The 16,382-nt window shown below is 32.0% G+C and overlaps 1 protein-coding gene across 7 annotated transcripts in view; it reads left to right on the plus strand.

Moving 5' to 3' along the window:
* Positions 1-12,950, plus strand: part of TTLL7 (tubulin tyrosine ligase like 7) — a 157,742-nt gene extending 144,792 nt beyond the window's left edge. Inside the window, exons 19-22 of one of the 7 annotated variants that reach the window (XR_003794580.1) lie at positions 2,173-2,346; positions 8,265-8,369; positions 9,749-9,852; positions 12,080-12,950. Coding sequence is in view for 4 of the 7 variants with exons in the window: in XM_029230210.1 (XP_029086043.1) it covers positions 2,173-2,346; positions 8,265-8,385 (295 nt within the window). In the remaining 3 variants the exon portion in view is untranslated. Of the gene's footprint in view, positions 1-2,172; positions 2,347-2,522; positions 2,580-8,264; positions 9,853-12,079 lie in introns of those variants that run through there. The other 6 variants (XR_003794581.1, XM_029230212.1, XR_003794582.1 and 3 more) reach the window with 6 other exon arrangements.
* The last annotated feature ends 3,432 nt before the right edge of the window (positions 12,951-16,382 follow it).

Genomic DNA, 16,382 nt, shown 5'->3' on the forward strand with positions numbered 1-16,382 from the left:
TAGTGGGTAGGAGGGAGGGGACACGGTTCAAAAACATTCAGGTTGAAGAATAGGTTTCTTTTGTGCAGAGGGGGTGCCATTAGCCTAGTACCAAACAAAGCAAGTCCTGGTCATTTTCTTTTTTCTTTATGAGTGATTCTGGAGTGTTGACACTTAAATATGGATTAATAGAGTAGAATGTGGTCTTTGGTCAGTGGTGGTGAACATACACACCAAAATTAGGTAGAGAACCTTGATTCGTATGTTTATTTTGAATATTTAAGGAACAATGAGAGAATGAGAAGCCAAAGCTGCTTATATTATAACTCACATATTACTCAGAGTGTTACATCAAATTAAGGTGCTATTTGAAGAAGGTCCTTTGCCTTTCCTCCATTTTATGTGTTCTTTTCTTACGTCTGTACTCCAAGTCAGCAAAAGAAAAATTACCGTGATGTGAGGGACCTGATAGTGAATCTAATCAGATGTCTCCAAAGTATCAAAATATAAATATATTCAAATTCAGGGGGGAGGGTGGTGATGGAGGTAGGCTTTTACAGAAATACCCAGAATCCCAGGGGAGAGAAAGTAAAAGTGCTCAGCTGAGAGTCAGACAGTCAGAATGTTTTCTTTGTGTATTTACGTTTGTATGAAATTTTGATTTCTCTGGGCCCAGTCATGTAAGCCTTGCTAGATCAAGACTTATCAGTTATAAACATATTCCCTTATTAATTGGTGTTCTCCTGTTTTTCTTGATTACATCAAGTAAATTGGAGATATATATATATACACACAAATATGCATATCATATCTAGTTTTTCTTATATTTAGTAATAATTTAAATTTTTAGAGTTAATTTAGCTAACATATTACTATTTCTTGAATGAAAGTAACTTTTAATCCTTTTTAAATAATAAAAACAGTATTATATTTAGCCCCGAACATCTTAGAAAATGGAAGAAAATTTATTCCTTTCAATCTACTTATTTGAATCTTATTCCCTTTAAGAAAATCTGTCATTCACTGATGACATGCTCTTTTATCCTGAAAAAATAAACAGTAGCCTTTCTACTAAAAAATACCTTTCTGAGTTTCTAAAGCATTTTTTAAAAATTCCAAAGATATCAAATATCCACAGAAGATTGAAAATGGAATCTTTGAATTTCCCACTGGGAAGTACATTTCTTCAGAAAAATATTTTCCTTAATATTTTTTTCTTTCTGAAAATCTAGTCTTTTCTCTCTCTGCGGGTTAAGAGAATTGGTTTATGTAAAATGAGACTTGAACCATTACCAAGTCTTAAAGCAAACCTTCCCCTTGAGGCTTGAAAGGAGTTTCAGTTACACTAAGGAAATAAGTAAGTCTGTCTCTCTCTCTCTCTCTGTCTCTCTCTCCCTTTCTCGATGGTGGTAGGGTGATAAGATGTTTCCTGATTTGGGCCATGACAATCAGCTTAGGAATTGTGAATACATATATATGTGTACACACACACACGCACGCATGCATGCATGCACACATTTAAATTTACCAAGACAGTATGTACTACTGCCTGCTGTGCACTAAGCTGAGTGCACTGAAGGAGGGAAGACACTACCTTTGGAACTGCAGTAGGGCAGGACTTGTGGAGATTACATTACATCTACAGTATAGAACCTGTGCTCTAGGAATATCATGGACATAATTACATATGAAAGTGTTTTGAAAGGGGTGGTCATAAGCAAATGATTAACCAAAATTCTCAGAGAGAATCTGAGAGATAACAATTAAGAGATCACAAATTAAGTTGCAGCAACTTTTTAATTTGTGGGATCATTATTAATATAAAAATAAATGTAGCTTCCTAGAAAATGTAAATTCTTAGAATACCTAACTTGTGAGAAATTAGCTCAGTATTTTACAGTTACTTTAATGTAGAGTAACTCAATTTTTAGGAGGTGTTGGGAAACCATCCTGTTACTTAGAGCTAGCAGCAGTGAAGTCTTTAAAGATATGAATTCTATGTTGTGTTTTTTTAATGTAAAGATTAATTTCCAAATTTGTATATTTACTTTATACCTCTCAACCATCTGTAGTCACTTCAAATGTGTGAGGCCATTTCTACGTTTTTTTAATGGGTTTGTTGCTAGGTAAGTGATATAGTTGGTTGCCATTTTTAACAGCCACATGAGGTCATGTCTGTTTCCATGCCAACAGATCCTCTTGGGAGAGTATTTTCAGTAAAAGCCCGGAGGTGGTGACTCCTTTGCAGCTCCAATGTTGCCAGCGCCTGGTCGAGCTTTGTAAACAGTGCCTGCTAGTGGTTTACAAATATGCAACTGATTCAAGAGGATCACTCTCAGGCATTGGTACCAATTGGGGTAATTCCAGGTACTGGTTTACATTTCCTAGACCCTGTGAGTTTTATATAAAGTAATGCCACAATGCAGTTTGAAATTGAAAGTCTCTTTTTGTCTATATGGTTAGAGAAAAAGCTAAAGACTAAAAATTCATACATGCTATTATCTATAAGATTCTTTTAATTTGAACAATCTTTACCTTTAAAGGACTGAACAAGGACAGCAATTACAAACCCGGAGGTGACAGAAATAACCTACATGGAGATGGTATTATTTAACTTATATACTTTTGCTTTCAAAAGCCAAGTAAGAGCATACAAAAGGGTAATAAATTTAATTTTTCCCCCAATAGGGATATTTCAACATTTGTCCTTTATCCTAATATAGTTGAGAAGATGCCTTTAGTTTAATTTTTATTGTTCAGTATGCCTCTACTATTCCCTTCATCACCAAAAAGATCTATGGGAGGTGGATTTTAAGTTCCATTTAAAAACTGGATTTTTATAAATATTGTCCAGTTAAAATAGGTAGTTTTCCAAAAGTATGAAAATATTGTTTTTAAGCTGCAAAGATACACAAATAAACAGGAAGTACATTTTAGCACTTCTCAGGACAGTCGTAGTTCCATTTAGAATTAAAGACAAATATGTGACTTTTAGTATGTGTAAGTTGTAGTACTCTCAGAGACAATTTTCAGTCTCAGCATCTCTGTATTTCTATCTTTCATGTACTGAGCTTCCATATAAGCTCATTTACGTGGCTAAAAACATTTTTTAAAAACCACTGAGTTAGGGCTTCTGCCTTTGGTAATAGAGCAAGCACTGGGTATTTGGACAAATCCTCCCTCTGATGACAACAAGAAAAGCTGGACAAAATACCAAAACAGTTGCTTGAAGACATCAGAGAGTTAAAACCAGGTACTTGTTAGTGAGTACTAGTTAGTACTGAATAATGCTTTTGACAGACTCATGGGCCTAAGGGAAAAAAGTAGGAGTTCAGGGCCTGTCAAAGATTGGGGCCTTGATAAACACCATAGATTCCTTCAAGTGACAATGTCCCAGATGTTTTGCAAAGCAAAAGTTGACAGAATTACAGGGAAAAATAGACAAATCTACAACCATTGAGGGAGATTTTAATATATACTTCTCAAAAAATTAGAGACAAAGAACATTTTAACAATATGATTAACAAATTTAACTGTCATATAATAGTGAATTCAGTGACCTCAGAATACAATACACCAAGCATATCTGAATTTGTTATAAAAATCAACTATATAGTGGAATAAGAAAACATAGTTCGAAAAATTGAAATCACACAGAGTATTATTTCTCATCACGTGCTATTAAAAATAACAAAATATCCAGAAAATCCATACTTTGGAAAGATAAAAAATATACTTTAAATAACCCATGAATCAAAGAAGAAATCATAATGAATGTAAGAAAATATTTTTAACTGAGTGATAACAAAAATATTACAAATAAAAACACAGTATGTACATAAATCATTATTATAGGAATACTTATAGGCTTAAATGAACATATTAGGGAGGGGTAAGGCAAAAATTAAATGATCTAAGCAACCGTCCTGAATGATGACAGAGTGATATTAAAGTAAACCCAAAGAATACAGAAAAAGGAAATAATAAAAATGAGAGCAGAAATTAATATAATGATGCAAACGGAATAAAGAAGATCAAAATGGCAAAAGTGGGTTTTTTAAAAGGCTAATAAAATTGATAAACAACTGGTGAGACTGATCAAAATGTAAAAGACAAAAATAGTTACCGTCAAGAATAGAAATAGAGATGTTACTGCAGATATTACAAATATTGAAAATTTTATAAGAAATATGAATAATTTCATGCTGATAAATTCGGTAATTTAGATTGTTAACAAATTCCTTGAAAAACACATATTACCAAAAGTGAGAAGAAGATATACTCTTAATTATTGAAAAAATTGAATCAGTAATTAAAAACCCTTCCACAAAGATAAGTCCAGATTCATAGGTCTTTACTATCTAATTCTACCCACCCAGAGAAGAGAAAATTACTATCTAATTCTATCTAATTCTACCCACCCAGAGAAGAGAGAAGTACTATCTAATTCTATCTAATTAAACCCACCCAGAGAAGAGAGAAAAGGAAGGAATGTTCTCTAACTTGTTTTATGAGGCTACCATACCTTTGATACCTGACCAGGACATTGACAGTCTAATCTCACTCCTGTACATAGATGGAAAAATCTTACATAAAATATTAGCAAAACAAACCCAGAAACCTTAAATAGGATAATGTATCATGACTTACTTTTGTTTATTGCATCAGCTTAATTGTACAATAACATTAAAAAGTGATCAATGTAATTTTAGTAGAATAAAAAATCATTTAAAAATATATGGATGGGCTTCCCTGGTGGCGCAGTGGTTGAGAGTCCGCCTGCCGATGCAGGGGACACGGGTTCGTGCCCCGGTCCGGGAAGATCCCACATGCCGTGGAGCGGCTGGGCCATGGCCACTGAGCCTGCGCGTCCATGAGCCTGTGCTCCGCAACGGGAGAGGCCACAACAGTGAGAGGCCCGCGTACCTCAAAAAAAGAAAAAAAAAAAGGATAAGTCACTTGTTAGAATTCAGTATATTACATTCATGCTTAAAAAATGCTTAGCAAGTTAGAAAGCAAAGGGAAATTCCTTAATCTAATAAAGGATAAGTACAAAAACCCTACAATCATATACTTAACGGTGAAATGTTGAAGGCTTTCCTTCTGAGGTGAGAAACAAGACAAGACTGACTGTTATTACCGCTTCTATTTACCATTGTGTTGGACCTAGCTCATTCAAGGAAGCATGCCAAAGAAGTAAAAGGCATTGGATTTGAGAGAAAGAACTAAAACTCATTACTAATGGATATGATTGTGTTCACAGAATCTAAGTAAATCTACAGATAAATTATTAAGTAAATTTAACAATTTTGATGAAATCAAAGTTGGGATAAAATCAATTGTATTTTTTCTATATTAATAACAAACAGCTAGAATATATGACATTTTAGATACAATATCATTTTTCAATAGCATCAAAGAATAATTCTTAGGAATAAATGTAACAAAAATGTGTAAGTCTAAGGTGTTTCTCCTTGGGATGAGTTAGCTACAAGTTAGCTAGTTTTGTACTTCGAGAGTAAGCTACAATAAAAATAAAGCTGGAAACTTCACATTTTTTGGTGCTTTAGCACAAACTCTTTAGATACAATCTATAGAACCACTTTCTAGAGATTCTTCCTGCTAAAAAAATCAAATTGTATTATTTAACTTCATTGCAAAGAACATTTCAAAAATAATCTTTGATGTTCAGCTAGTGTGGGATCTCCCAAGAGATACTAATGGAGATATTAAGGCAAATAATCCATTGTGTTTCCCTGTAATGCTTTAAAATATCCCACAGCACTTGCTTTAGGGAAGCAAAATGTTTCTTCCAATGTGATTTTATATGCTTTTTCTAGTTCACACTGAATTTCTTTTCCTTTCTAAGTCTTTAAAAAAGTTTTTTATTTTAGCCTTTTCTGCTTCTATTAAAAAGTTTAGGTTTGCAGATATATAATATTTTTCTACTTTCTAGGTTTTTTATACTTTATATTTCTGAAAAAAATGAGTATAATCATTATATCCTTTAGTTTTAAAATTGGGATTCACACAGAAATAACAGTATAGTATAGCTGCTGGGAGCACTGGTTCTGGAGTGAGACCAAATGGATTTGAATCCTGGCTCTGCCACTTACTAGCTACGTGCCTGTGGGCAAGGCATTTAACTCCTGTGCACTCTGGTGTTTTCATCTTTAAAATGGAGCTGATAATAATACGTATCATAGAGAATCATTAGAAATAACTAATATTTTAAAATCAATTATAATGGTCCTGGCACACAAAAACACTTTTAAAATACAAAATAGTGTTAAAGGAAATAGTATTAGTTAGCTCTAACCCTGGACTTTGTACTTTTATTTTTTCATCTGTGAAAATGGAGATCTTTAGCTCAGAAGGCTATGTGAATGTTATCGTAATGTCAGTAGTAACTACTGCTTGGAAATTCTTCAAAAGAAAGTCAGCAAAAGTTACTGTTTACTATAATAATTATCAATGAAATCAGAATGTATTTTCAGTAGAAGATAGAATAACTCTCAACTAATATGGAATAGTGGTTTTTGATCAAACACTTTAGTTTCTTTTGCACCTTTGCCCTAGATAGGAAGGGTAGCCTTTTCCTGGCAGAAGATATCAGATCAATCATCATGACTCCACTAGCTCTTGACATAATAATTAATCCATATAAACTACCTAAGTGGTATTAAGAAAATAATTTATATAATCTGTGATGTGAGAAATCAATTGTTTCGTTATTCATCACCCATTGTGCAATTTTGATTTAATTTATATTGTTGTATATTATTTAACTGCTCTATTGACTTAATGATTTGAGCAATTATTTATAGTTTGTGATATTAATTAATAGATTAAGGGGATATTATCAGATAATTCATGATCAAATGATATTTATGAATATTATGGAGAATTCTGCCATTTTAATCTGAATGCTATATGCAGTTTGATCATAGTGAATTCATATTCTTCTACAAAATTCATATAACACAACTATAAATGTAATTTCCCATTGACACAGAGGTTAGTAGTTACCAACATTATTTCATATAGAATAGGTAGCTAATCCTTGGCCTTCAATTTCTTCATGTGTCTTTGGAAGTATGATACTGTGGCTGGAAGATGCTAAAGTCAAGTGAAGAAAATAAGTGATTTGATGCTCTACCTTTGTTTCTTTTTTCAAGACTAATTATAAATCTCCTTCTGTTGCTACTTCTGCTCTTGGAATTTTTTATAGATATCTTTGTCCTGACTTTCTAGCATGTCCTTCTCATCATTACCAGGATTTAACGCTTTTAATAGTGATGCTTATTTGCATTTGCTCATGTGGATTTCCTTGATCATTTCTCTCTCAACATATAGATTGGACTGGCCTAATGCTAATCAGAGGTTTTCCAGAGAAAACAGATTATACAGGCACACACTCCTACTTGTAATTACTGAATCCCAAAGCTCTGAAAACTCAAACGAATAAAAATAAAATAAAAGTAACCCATTTATTGGCACATCTGAATTGACACGAAGTTGTTAATAGTCTTTATCCAATTTATTGTGAATATTTCTCCATTTCACTACAGAAATATTAATGATTTGTTTACAGGATGCTGCCCCAAGACCCTGATGATGTTACATTATATATAATATATATACTATAGTGTCCTAAAATCTGGAAAATTTATGTATTCTGAAATATATTTGGCTGAAACGGTTGCATGCAACCTGTAATTATGATTGTTTTTGGTTTTCTGTAATCACAAGCACCCAGTAGTCCAAGAATATAAAATTTACAATCTAGTTATGAATGTTAATCTTTAACTTTTTCTTTTAGATTACCTATAGTCATAACACATCAATTATATATTTATTAAATTATAATCAATGGTTTCAACGTCCTTGAAACATTATTTTAATTGGTTAGCCAAATTCTCACGTCACATGTTTTTAAGAAATATTTGACTGGTTACACACATTATTTACAGAGGTGAATGATGAATTCCAAATTAACATGAGTCACATAAACAGTCTCCTATCATGTGAGTTCATGGCTGTTTATGGGATGTCTTGGGACACTAAGATCACATGTTACATCTATATTCAACTCTTTGGGTGAGGCTTTATGACCCTCTCCCTGCCTCCCCTCCTCAACTCAGGAGAGGAAATCTTTTTATGTGGGTTGCATTGTTATAGTATCATTTCTCACGTAAGATGTACAAATTATTAACCACATAATATTTTAGTGAGAGATGTTAATATTAGTTTGTAAAGTCTAATTTTTTAACTATCATTTTTAGGTATTTACTACCAGGAAGTACACAATTCTTCATGAGAACACCAACCTACAACTTGAAATACAGTTCACCTGGAATGGCTCGCTCCAATGTTTTGTTTACATCCCGGTATGGCCATTTGTGAAACAGAGGGAAGATCGCCATGGGTTATGCATAATAGCAATTCATATTTTTCCCAACTTGACATTGCAAAGACAGTGACCATTAAGTGCTGTTTTATGTATATATGACATATATGTGTGTGAACCTATATACACACATGCACTCAAATAACATATATTTATTATAATATATGAAGGAAGAATTAGCAGGAAACTGGATATAAGATTTAACCTTTCTGGAAATGTAATAAACCATGTTAAAATTGTTTACACAAATATGTGAATGTCTAGAATTTGCTAGGTTTATAATTAATACCTTCCTACTAGAAATGTTATTTTTGCTGCAGAGTATATAAAACAGAATTGATCTTGAAGATCCCATTACAGTGTTAAATTATTTTCTGGTAATATGTCTTTTGACTTGAAAAAGCATTAATAGTAAATTACCTTATTAATTCTCATATATAGTGGCTATTTAAAATGAAAACAAAAATTAGAAGCCTGGTGTTGCTTGATGATAGGATTAAGTATGAAACAGGTTTGTCATTACTATAGCACACTGTAAAGTACTATAAAAATCCCAACCAGATTCTCCAAGATTTTTATCCCTCAGTGTGGAAATTTAGCTACTTGTGAAAGTGATAATGTAAATTTTCAGTAAGGATCTAGTAAGGTCATACTATGATCTAAAATGGAAGACAATCCAGTGGGTTAAAAATAAACAAAACTTACTAGCTTGTATTTTTACTTTTTATTGGGAGTCACATAAAGGGAACAGAAAATGGTGGTAATGACAAAATTGTTCCGTATGATTTTGGTATCTCTTACCGCTGTTACCACTCACTTTTTTTTGGAAAGTATATCTCTGATGAGTACATATGGTCAAATACAATTTCTTCTGTTCAAGGAGCTGATATTTTAAACTTATTTCAGTGTTACAGAAGTGTCACACTTATTTTATAAGTCTCTCAATGCTGAGACCAAATTACATTGCAAAGACTAATACAGAGTTTCATATTGCACCATAGAAAATCTAAATTATTGCAAATAGGAGATTCTGATTACTAAATATTATTAGTTATCGATGTGCCCTTGAGAATTAAAAAAAAAATCAAAATAGAGTTTGAAGTTTTCTTCTTGTCCAAAGTTATTATGTGTAAGTTTCATAGCAGTTTACTTCCTTTTTTTTTGCTTACAGTTTCAAAAACAATGAGTGAGCTTTCAGTTTTCTATACAAATATAAATAGTACCGTGGATATCCTTAGAGATTGCAATATTCACCTTTTAGAATTTTATTTAAACTTCTCCCAGTATTTTTATTCTCTCACAGATGGTAATTATTTGCAACATTCATGAGTATTTTACCTCCTTTTACTATCCTGAAAGCTATTTCCAGTAAATGGAGAAATGGTCCCAAAGCAGAAGGAGAATTGAGAGGGGCAAACTGGCCTGCTTTAATTCACAAGCTGGATAACTGGCAACCCAAAGTTGTAAGTTGATATAGTGTGCTTTTAAAGCCATGTTCTGAGGCTGTATTAGGATAAAATAGGTTCTTCCCTAAATTATTGCTGGCTACTTGATTCTTTATGACTACCTATCATCCGTATTCCAGTGGATACTTTTCCTTGCTAATTGCATCCCAAAGAAGAGTTTGTTATTGTCTTTGTGGGAAAAGAGGATAAGGATGTCAGGATGAAGGAAATTGCAGTGTAGCTCTGAGTGTTTATGATGCCATTTTGTGAATTCTTAAATATGTTTAGAATTTTTTGGAATAAATAATGCAAAAATTGGGAGATTAACAAAATTATTATGAGAATGATCATCAAGTAGGCCTTTTCATGGAGCAGTTTTAGTCATTTTTCATTGAAATTCATGATTTTGTTCATGAATGAGACACAATTTCAAGTGTCTGATATATGATATCAACCCAGTTTGTTGGCCACTCACTTGCATTAGCTTAAATCACAACGGTGACTTAATTTGCTAGAGTGGGTACTTTGGAAGTTCTTTTCTTAGTTGTATAAAAGTGAAATTTTTATTTAAAACGAAAAAAGAATGTCTAACATGTCTCCCCCTGGGGAAAAATAAATACAATAAAAGTAAATTTAAATGTATGAAACTACCCAGTTAGTTACTGATGAGCAAATTTCATTTTCATTCCTCTAGTTACCTAAGTCTGGCATTGTTTGAGTGCTAGAATTTTATTGCCCACATTTGCCTCTTTATACTGATCTAGTCTGATATGATGAAGTTGTGAATAAAAGCCATGTGCTCATTATTTATGTATACTACCTGGTATGCTGTGGACTACGGTTGTGTTAATGCTTATTCCCTAATGAGAAACTAAGAAAAGAAGATACAGTAATAAACCATGGAAGTCTTTAGAGGCCATAGAAATATTTTAGTGATATAAAATATTCCTTAGTTTTTATTATAAATTTTTTATTCATAGAGTTAAAACGTAGCAGTATAAGTGATAGTATGGGTCTGACTCTCTCTTCTAGGAGAGAAAATAACTTTATCTGAAAAACTCAGAAGCTATTCAATCTTACCAAGAGATTTTGATAGGGAATTTGGCTTACTTATGATGAAAGCATATTTTCATTCTGTTATTAAAAAATATATCCCTGCTCATTCTGTGACTAATGCTTTCCAGAACTGTATATGTTTGGAATGATTGCAGAATTGTACAAGAAGTAACCTTTTAATGTTAAGTTATCATCTATGAACATTGTATGAGATTGCAGATTAGTTTTCACTCTAGTAATCCAGCATTGCAATAATTACCATTTGCTTTATGTATTCTGTTGAAGGAACTATTTGTGATTCATATTATGATTATTAGCAACAAATTTTATTTCATGTTGCATGTGTAAAAATGAAATTATAACAGGATCAAATATGGAAATGCCAATGGTAACCTCTATCAGATGCAAAGATCTATACAAATTTTTTCATATATCTGAATTAGGTCTAAATACACAAAATTTTTCTACTAATTCCTCCCCCCAGAACTAAAATGAACCAAACTCAAGCAAAAAATCCCGATCTTCTTCTCATCTAATATTTACACACAGCTAGATGATAGTGGCTTCTAGACATCAAGAAGAAGATTTCATTCTAATTCTTTTTTTAATTTGGAAAGTATATGATTAAAGAATTTTGTTCCCTAACTCTAAATTTCACGTTTTAATATAAATTAATCCAAATGCTTTCTTCTTTAGCATGACAAAGTCATTCCATTTTAAACTTCTCTTTAAATCTAAACTTCCACATTACTTATTTTCAAAAGTACCAAAAAATTGATAGTTGCATAAACTCTATTATTTCTAGTTTTCTATAAAGCATTGCTTCATTCTTAAACGTATATTCTTGAAAATATAATACCAAATACCTTGAGAAGAGTGACAATAAATACTTTCCTTTTCTGTTCTGTAATGCTGTTTTACATTTTGAGTCTTAGTTTACTTGGTTCTAAGGGTTAAACAATAAAAAGTGTAAGTACAATTAGTTGTGTTCCTGTGACCTGATGGTTTTTGAAAATTTCTTTTCTCTTTAAATTGAGAAATTTAATAAAGCTTTCAAGAACTGAATTAGTTATCTAAATATTTTGCACTAATGCTACTTACCAATAAATTAAAATTTTGAAAGTATTTTGATGATCAAAATTTTACTCCTTACACTGTTTTTTCTTTCTTCTTCTTTTTTAAACTTAAGTTCCATTTGAAGTTTTGACCTTTGCATGGACAAATTCAAGAAAAGAGAAATCCTGCCTTTTAAACATTGGTTTATGGTGGTGTATTTTTGCTTCAGCAACAATAAAACTTATAAGATGTGTTATTGGATCAAGTTCAGTTTTTCTGCTGAGATTTTTAAGAACAAGTTTGAACTTTCAATGTCTAAAAAGCATTAATTGTCTGGATCCATATGAACCAAGATAATGGCCACAAATAACAGTCTTGCGACCAAAAATTGTTAAATTAAAACTAATTGCACACTTTGAGATTCTTGCCCTTTTTTGGTGCTTTTTTGCCTTGTTATGGGTATTGAAGGAAAACTATTCAGGTGAAACATTCTGCATTAACTGGGCTGTATTACCTAAAAAGAGCTACATAAAGTTTTTATTTTATCCCCACCTGCTAATTTGAAAAGTATTGGTAAAGTCATCATTCAGTACACTAATATTTTCTAAATTAGTAAGAAGACTTACCTTACAAAAATAATCAGATAATGCTGATATTTCTCTTTCAAAGGCTAACAATGACAGTTCTTGGTCCTGAGCTGGTTGGTTCATACAATAACTAATGTACATGTTACTACATTGAATATTAATAGATTTGCTGAAGATTCTGGGTTTGAGGGTTAGCTTGAAAGCAATACATTTGCTACCATGAATCATGACTCAAATTATCCCCATGTGTTTTACTACCTGTATATGAATGCAAATGTTGTTACAGAAAATATGCTTGAAATGTCAACACAATGTGCAATTAGTATTGCATTGTCATGCTTCAGCATGTGATATCTGTATGGTGAAGTTATTTCAATTACTCAGATATGTTACTATAATAAAAAATGTTTAATATAAGAAAGCTACATATGTCATCAAATGGTTATTTCTGTACTCCCCCTCCCCCACACACACTGTTTTTAGTAGTAGAAGAGACTGGCTCTCAATTAAGCTTTCAGGGTGATGAAATATATTTTCACAGTAATTTTCTTCTGCTGTAGAGTCAGCAGTAGAACTGTGGGGATAACTTTACCTGCTATTAAAGTCAGGTTGAGTAAACAGAGTTGGTGTCAATTCCTCTCTTAGTTAGCTGGAAGGTAGACTGGTCTAAAATTTAGAAATGACATTTTAATATCTTTCTAGCATCATTATAACAATAGTATTACTAATCTGAATAGAAATGTGTCAGCATCTCAGCTATGACATTTTTTTCAGGAATTTATAATTTTAGCACTATTAAAATATACTAAACCTCAATAAGTAGCATATCATAGTCTTATTGCCACTATTACCATTGTCTATAAGATGATTGTATATAAAGAAATTGAATACTTTTCCTTTAAAGAAAGGAAGCTCTTTGGATAAAAATCTATCATGATAGGAACTTTAATGCATGTATACCTCAGCAACAAGTGATATGGATATTGACTTTTTAAATGTATTTTTAAAGATTTGTTATTTTATAAAGTAAAAATATTCTATAAAATCTTTAAACTTTGAATTTTTTTCAGTGACAGATAAAGATGAGACCAATGTGGGTAGTTTAGTATCTCCCTATTATATCAAATAATTTGTAAGATAAATATACATATAGTAAATGATTGAAAATCTTTTAAAACTATAAATAAATCATTCTGAAATAATCTCAAGTGTTAGAAAACTTCTTGTAGTGCCTTAAAATAAGATTAACATTTAGCTCTTTTGTAGAAAGTAAGATAATAGATCTTTAATTTGCAGAGAGTAGTCTCTTAGTGATTATTCATGTACATATAGAATATAGTGACGAAAATGTCCGTCACCACAGTCAAGTAAATGTGGAAAACATTGGATGTATAAGATACATCTTTGTATCTTTGTATGTATCTTTCAGGACCTATCAAGAGTCTTTAGTATTCTAAGATGCTTTGAGAGTCCCCAGCGAGGGACTGGGACATAACACTAGTTCCTAAACTAATTCCACTATGGTATCTTATTGAAATGCATCTCCCAGGACTAGTCTTCTATTGACTAAGGTTTGGAAAACACCTAACTACACCAAGTCATTCACTAATAAAGGAATCAAGGTATTTATTAATTTATTTATTTAATATAAACTGTGGTATAATTATGAACACTGACAAATCTAGTGCAAGAATCTACTTGCACTTGTTGCTTGAGAATTTGGTCATTTCCAGAGGAATATTTGAACAAGTGTTTCAGCAGGAATGTCTTGACCCAAGAAGGATGACTGCAGCTAAGTAGTCTTAATGGTAAACATGAGTTATATTAGATACTTGAAGCATAATCATGATATGCAAAGTAATATAAAATGCTTAAGATGTGGTCAGAATGTGGTTCAAGCCCTTATGAAAAACTATTAATGATGTATTGGGTCTAACATGATAAAAGTTTGTCTTTAATGAGAGTCTAACGCCACCCATCAGCAGATGATAAGAGCTTTGTATAACAGACAGCATATCTAGATGCCCTTGCTGGCCATCTGAAAGACTCTTCTTATATAAACAAAAAGGCCTGTCTGTGGCTGATAAGTTTCCTTCAGAGCTGGAATTTATTAAAAATTTGTTGTATTTGTGAGAGACAAAATCTACTGAGCCAATTTATTTTCTGTGGTTGAGTTTTCCTTAAGCAGTATGTTAGACACTTCGGGAGCCTTCAGAAGTTTCGTCTTTCATTTCTATTTGTCCTTATGAAATATTGCCAAATTAGTCTCCCTCTTTAAAAATATAGGAAAAATACTGCTATTCAGTTTATTTAGGGAGTTATACACTGAATGGTACTATAATGACCTAAACTGAACTATTTTATATAGTTATCAAAAATACTAAAATTTTGGCTTCGAAAGTAGTGTCTAGACTTTTGTACAGAAATGACACCATTTTTATAACTTTATAGCAAGGCAGCCTTCAATATTTTATATAGAAGTAGAAATATACAGTGAAGGTAAGCAAATTCCAAATTTTGTCCTAAGAACAGGTGCAAGCGGACATAAACCACATAAATTGGCACTGTTGTAACAAAAACCTTCAAGGATAATAACAAAACTATGTAAATTTAGCCAAGCTCTGTTCTATTACAGATGCTGCTGTTGCTAGTGATAGAATAAGATAACTTTTTAAAGGTCAAGAAACATAATAAAATTTATTTTTTAAAATGGCAATACAGTATGCTGTTAGCAGTAAAAGTGTTAATATATTGCCATGGTTATAATATATCTGATTCTGTGGAAAATGTATGACAGTGTGTGTGAAAAATACAGAGTATATAAACCTTAATGCAATCTAAGAAAATACAATTTCAACATATTACCTCATTTTCATTAAAATGATGAAAATGTGAATTCAGAAAATCACATAGTCCTTAGTCTAAAAATAGGTAGATCATCAAACCCTAATATCATTTGAACTCAAATTGGTATTTGTTCAGTAAATGTTCTACATCATAATGTGATGTACAAAGGAAAACTCAACATTTGTGGAAGAAAATGAAGGGATTATTTTTAAGAAAAGCAACTTTAGCTAATCCCATTATGTTTTTGACTCTTCCAAACTGAAGCAACAGTCTTGTTGTCATGAAACATTTACTGCAAATAAAGAATAAGTACATTCTTCAGAAGCTGGCTTCATTTTGTATTTTAGCCTCAGGTTTCTCAGCCAAACATTACTTATATTTGTGTTTTTGAATTTTTTTCCTGACCATTTCTAATTTTCTGCATTTCATCTCCTCTGGTTCCACTTATTACCATGTGAAGCATTACCACATTATTCTCACTCTAAAAATACTAAATGACCATTGCCTATTTTGGTTGTTTTAACTAAAACATTGAGTTCTTATAAATGTATACAAAGTGCAAAGGCAGATTCCACTTCTGCATTATTGTCTACACTTTTGGATTAATACTTTTTTCAGCATTTTGGTCCACATAGTATCCATTTTTTTCTGAGCAACAGGTAAATGGTTTCACTTCTCTTAAGTTGTGTGGTTTAGAATCTCCTGAGAATGTACATCCTGATAAACCAGGAGAAGCTCACTTCTAGAGCTGAAATGTTCTAATATCGATCTTGCTTCTTATACATGCTAGAAATTTCCACACCAGTTTGCACATCTGACCTAGGTACTTAATTATTAAATAGGGGATTACAGATTTCTAGAGAACTCCATGGCACCATAACACCTTGCTAAGTAATCCCAAGGCTTTGGGAAAATAAAAGGAAGTTCTTTATAAAGGTTGGAGTCTGCTTTATTACCTTCCTTAGCTTATTATTTCTCATCTACTATCTTTTTTACTTTTCT

Source organism: Monodon monoceros, unplaced genomic scaffold (assembly GCF_005190385.1).
Source record: "Monodon monoceros isolate NGI ecotype Baffin Bay Population unplaced genomic scaffold, NGI_Narwhal_1 Super_Scaffold_18, whole genome shotgun sequence".
Taxonomy (NCBI): domain Eukaryota; kingdom Metazoa; phylum Chordata; class Mammalia; order Artiodactyla; family Monodontidae; genus Monodon; species Monodon monoceros.